Below are 5,533 nucleotides of genomic sequence, written 5' to 3'. Positions count from 1 at the left end.
GGGATAAGCGTTAGAAAGTGTAAAACAACCGGAAAAAAAGAACGGAAGAAATGGAAGAAGGGACAAAAGGGAAGAGAAGAAAGGAAAGAAAATAGAGGTAAAAAACTTAAAGAAGAAAAAAGGAAACAAATGGTAGGATTAAAGAATTATAATATACTGATATAATAGAAACATGGAGAAATACTAAAAAATGGTAGAAACTAATAAAGATTCTGACGGAAAGGTATAGTTGGGTGGTGCAATGGGTAAAAAAAAAAAGTATAAACGGGACAGCAATAAGAGGGATGATAGTGGGAGTAAGAAGAGAGAGAGGGATAGAGAAGGAAGAAGAAGAAAAAAGGAAAAAAAGTATAATGATAAATAAAGTGAAATCAGAAAAAAATGCTGTACTATAATAGGAGTATACGTGATTGATAGAATAAAGAGAAAAATGGTAGACTTGAAGGATTGGATAGAGGAAAAGACAAAAATAGAAAAAAATAATGGGAAGAAATTTTAATGCTAAAATAAGTGAGACAGGAAAATAAAAAAGCAAGGAGGAAAGGAAGAAGAAGGAAAAAGAAGGACACGAGACATGAAAGTGAAAAAGAAGAGGAGATTGCTAATAAGTAGTATTGAGGAGCTAGGATGGTCAATTTGAAACAATAATATAAAAGAAAATAATGATAAAGAATACAAGTGATGAACAAAGAAACTCGGATTATGATCTGGTGATAGTTTGGTGATGTGAGAAAAGAAACAAGAAAGACAAAAAAGAGAAACAAGAGATGAAACTAAAAAGAAAACGATGGTGTGATCAATAGAAAAGAAGACAAAAGGTAAAGAAGGAGACGCAGGAAAGAGAACAAACGTGAAAAAGTGGCAAGAGATGAAAAGAAAATTAGAGAGGAAATGTAAAGGGCAAGAAGTAGGAGTGAGAAAAAACAAAAGAGGATGATAAGTAATTCTTTTCCTAAAAGTCGACCAGGGGGTCGATTCTGTAACTCAAGTGAGATCATTCACTTTTCGCACTTTCATCTCACGCGAAGTTGTTCGCGCGATTCTGTAACGTCGAAGTGAAAATTCGAAATTACTAGATGTGACATAGTGGGGAAAATCGTTTTGTCGAGCTGTACCGTCTTTTTCGTCGTTTTTACGTTACGGCTGAGTTAGACTAGGTTAGTTGGTGATTATAAAAATAATTGAGAAGAAAATGAATGTGACAGAGAAGCAAAAACAAATAATTGTTAATTTTATGAGATCTCATCCTGATTTCGGTAGAGGCAGATTGCGCTATAACCGCGAAAATAAAAGAAAAATAGTGAGTAATTTTATAAGTTTTGTTAGTACATAAAATATTTTTGCAAATACTAAATAATAGAAATAATAAATTGTAAGTAAGAATTATCAATCAATACGTGTATTTTAGGATGAATTATGGAACGAACTCACAGCAACTCTTAATTGTGCAGGATCCGGTCCTCAAAAGTTGTCAAAAGAATGGGCAAAGGTAAATATTTACATGAACTGAAAGTCACATATGATTTAGTGGTATTAATAATACTATAAATTTTATTTGACATAATAATATGACATTAATGGTCATTCTTTTTTTTTTGTAATAGACATGGCGTGACTGGAAGTCAAATTTATTAAAAAGAGTAGCTACATATAAAAGTCATGTAGCAGGTACTGGAGGAGGAGCACCAAAAATTTTAGATACAAGCCCTTCTGAGGATGATTTATTGGAATTTCTGACACCTGAAGCCAGTGGGATGCCTAACATTCCTGAAGGAGGAGCAATTGATGATGATAATTTATTATNACAGAATTGTTTTACTTCAAACACCTTGAAGGAGAATTTCGATTCTCAGAGTTTGCTAGACTTCACTTCTACTTCTTCGACTGCCAAAAAAAATAGGATGCCACAGAATTTTGAGGATTTTTCCATGTGGCAAACCACCAGACCCTCACAGAGTTTGCAGAATTCTTGGAAGAATTCCAGGGAGATGTCGTCCTCCCAGATACTACAAAATACGGTTCCTTCCTGGCAGATCAATGTTGAGGTATTGTATTACTACAGAGTTTTAAATTTATAACATTAATNTTGTTATTTTATACATTTCAGGAAGACTCCTTGGACACCAGTGACGTAATAAATTTTGAGAAAAAGAATCTCCTATCAAATGTGAGTGATAATACATTTCTTTTTAACGCAATGTATTCTTTGCAATATATACAGTAAAGCAGTTTATACAATAAAGGTATGTTGTTCCATTCCAGACATCCTCCAATGTATTTACTAACATAGAAAATGTAAAAAAAAAGACACTAAAAGAGAGAGAAGTACAGTGCATTAATTCCAGTATTAAAAATAAGAGANGTAGTGATGACCAAGGTAACCAACATTAATTACTAATAAGGACTTCTCTCTTGTGTAATACCAACAATATTTCATTAAATTTTGTTCAACATTCTAGTGTTGAAGGGAANTAATATTACTCATAATGATTGAATTTCTTCAGATACTTATAGAAAGATAAAGAAGCAGAACGTAAAACACTTATTTGAACANCACACTTCGGACTACTGCAATATTCAAGAGCGAATGTTAAAATTGAAAGAAGAAAGATTGACTGTAGCCATAGAAGAACTCGAATTTATGAAAAAAGCTCATCAAAAACATACGGAGCTCCTGACATCGTTAGTTGAAAAGGTTAATGAACTAACGAATATTATGCAATCTATTGCTCCGCAATATTTAGAATAAATTTAGAATATAAGAATAAAGTATTTGACATATATTTTGTTGAAATGTAAACATATACTTCGTTGAAATGTAAACATATTTTATTGAAATGTAAACATATTTTATTGAAATGTAAACATATATTAATTTGAAGTGTAAACATATATTTTCTTTAAGAATATAGTATAGTATAAATTTAAAGTATAAGAATAAAGGACANCAAAATAAATAATATAAGACTGAAGTACAAATGTATTTTACATATAAACATATTTTTTATTGAAATATAAACATATATTTTCTTTCGCAATAATGTTTCAATATTATTTCTTTTACAATTCAAAAATACAAATATTAAAATGTTATTTTTATGCAATTTATGTACAATTCGACATTTATATTGATGTTCTTANATTAATTAGTAAAATACCACTGTATTACTTGATTTTGGATTTGTTCTCCACTTATGTCGTTAACAGCATATGGTATCGGCGGCTCAATGTCTAGATCGTCGAGATGTATTTCATCAGTAGGAATTCCCCATCTCATTGCCATATTATGCAGAACGCAACAAGCATNGACAATGAGAGCTGTATAGAAAATATTTCACCGACATATACACATTGCAATAAGTAATAAAATAGCAACTATGTTATAAAATAGAACAATACAAGAAAACCTGTATACTAATAACAGAAATTAAAAAGTGAGATTACCAGCAAACTGTGGAGAATAATGTAAAGCTCGTTCTTTACGTAAGCAACGCCAGCGACCTTTTAAAATACCAAAACATTGCTCTATAGCTACACGAGTTTGTGTATGGTGATCTGTATATCTTGCGCCTGGAGTTCTTTCTTCTTGATTTAATTTTGGTGTTAACAAAAAAGGTAAAAGAGGATATGCAGAATCACCTAAAACAATCCAATAAAAACAGTACAATATTATTTTTTAACCACAGCTGCCAAGTTTTTAAGTAGATACTGAATTGAAAAAGAAAATTATAAATAAAAAAATTACAAACTGTTAAAGACGAGTAGTAAAATATAAATGCGATTGTTTCTCTGTATCAATATTATTAATGAACAATACACTTATTTACCTAGAAGCCAGGAATCTGTCTCACCCTCTCTGTGTCTCCGTTGTAAATGAGCAAATATTCTCGATGATCGTAATACTCGAGAATCATGTGTTCGGCCACCGTGAGCACTATTTACAGCGAGAATTTCGCACTTAGAATCGCAAATCTGTGAAATCATACTAACTAGTTAATAATTTATTATTACTATAGTATTATATTTATATGTATTTCAGCATACTTATATACTTACAACTAACACATTTAATGAATGGTACAATTTTCTATTAATAAATAAATATTCCCTCTCAACTTCGGGTGGAAAAATGGCGACATGTGTTCCATCAATTGCTCCAATTACTCCTGGAAAACCACCTTTTAGAAAAAATCTGAAAGAAAAGTTATTTTAGAATATTCTACTTTCTAATCCTTAAAAGCCAATCACTTAAAACTTATATTAAATGTTATATAATATAAAATAAAATAAATAATAGTAAAGTTATAATATATGAAGACCTATAAGTATAAGTTAATATTTAATCAATCTGCATTATAGATACATACAAACACACATACATAATAAAATTATTAATTATTACCCTTGTTTGATTTCTTGAATTCTGTCAGCAGTTACTGGAAAGCGAATCCAATTGTCCATCACACAATTCAGTGCATTGACAGTCGTATGAATAGAACGACTGAATGATGTTTGAGACATACATGTTAAAAAATCTTGGCCAATTCTTCTTTGATAAGATCCAGATGCAAAGAAGCTTAATGATGCCAATATCTAAATAAAATAGAATAAGGTTAAAAATATTGTTAAAAATTTAATGACACTACATACATAGAAAATTCTAAATATATTGTACTTGTAATTCATAAGATATTGCAGTTTTTCGTAATTTCTGCGGCATATATGGAACCAATTCGTCAATCAATGTACGACTTACATCTTTTGTCAGTCTAAAACATAAAAAGCAAGTAATCATGTGTTGCAATATAAAGCTTTTGTCACTACTAAGAACTGTAAATACAAAAATTTACCTATATAGTTTTCGAAATTCGTTATCAGAAATCGAAAAAGGATCTGATGCATCTCTGAGTAGTCTACGTGTAACACTCATAACTCGATTATGTTCAAAATCATCATCCTCTTCGTCACGAAATAATAAAATTGCTCCCATGTATATTGCCATTTCTGCTGTTAACGGACTTTCGGGAATATGTGCGAAACGATGACACTTAACCTTACAATTATAAACCGTCACAAAAACGCGTCACGCAACATTGTCTACTTTCTCTGTCTATCCTCAGTCCTTCTCTCTCTGATTTCACCAATCGACAAGAAATTTCTTGCCGTACGAACTCCCGTGAAATGGCTCGCATTTTCACTATGGTAAAAGTTACGGAATCACACTAAGTCACATTTTCACTACAGATTAGATACAGAATCGACCCCCAGGAAGTTGCTTAAAAACTCGTAAAGTCGTCTAATTGGTCAAAACGGTTTTTTGTTAGTTCTAGTTCTCTGGACTTCCACGAGTCACGTCCACTGTTTCTTTCTTCAAAATTCGTCCAGGAAGTCGGTCAAAGTAAGTAAAAACATCTGATTGGCTGATCGCCTGGTGACAAACAACCTGATTGGCTAAAGTGCAAAAACTTGCCGTACTAATTGACAAAGTACGGAGCAACTACGCTAAGTTAACCTTCTCTTGAAATTCATGTTT

At 31.5% G+C, this 5,533-nt stretch overlaps 2 protein-coding genes across 2 annotated transcripts; one reads left to right on the top strand and one right to left on the bottom strand.

Moving 5' to 3' along the window:
• Positions 1-972: 972 nt before the first annotated feature.
• LOC109861342 (coiled-coil domain-containing protein 39-like) lies at positions 973-2,882 on the top strand. The gene is made up of 6 exons (XM_020440952.1): positions 973-1,300; positions 1,409-1,489; positions 1,605-2,045; positions 2,108-2,167; positions 2,263-2,377; positions 2,505-2,882. Exons 1-6 carry the CDS (start codon positions 1,193-1,195, stop codon positions 2,747-2,749), a joined length of 1,050 nt encoding a protein of 349 aa, XP_020296541.1. The 5' UTR covers positions 973-1,192; the 3' UTR covers positions 2,750-2,882.
• A 153-nt stretch (positions 2,883-3,035) lies between these two features.
• LOC109861343 (putative nuclease HARBI1) lies at positions 3,036-5,258 on the bottom strand. The gene is made up of 7 exons (XM_020440953.1): positions 4,851-5,258; positions 4,676-4,769; positions 4,403-4,593; positions 4,057-4,192; positions 3,828-3,972; positions 3,445-3,639; positions 3,036-3,318 (listed from the first exon to the last, which is right to left on the bottom strand). The coding sequence occupies exons 1-7, from the start codon at positions 5,000-5,002 to the stop codon at positions 3,143-3,145; spliced, it is 1,089 nt and encodes a 362-aa protein (XP_020296542.1). The 5' UTR covers positions 5,003-5,258; the 3' UTR covers positions 3,036-3,142.
• Positions 5,259-5,533: the final 275 nt, after the last annotated feature.

This window comes from Pseudomyrmex gracilis, unplaced genomic scaffold, assembly GCF_002006095.1.
Source record: "Pseudomyrmex gracilis isolate BER0280 unplaced genomic scaffold, ASM200609v1 scaffold_697, whole genome shotgun sequence".
Lineage (NCBI taxonomy): Eukaryota > Metazoa > Arthropoda > Insecta > Hymenoptera > Formicidae > Pseudomyrmex > Pseudomyrmex gracilis.
The sequence above is the reverse complement of the archived record's forward strand: the minus strand, read 5'-3'. Positions and strand labels throughout refer to the sequence as shown.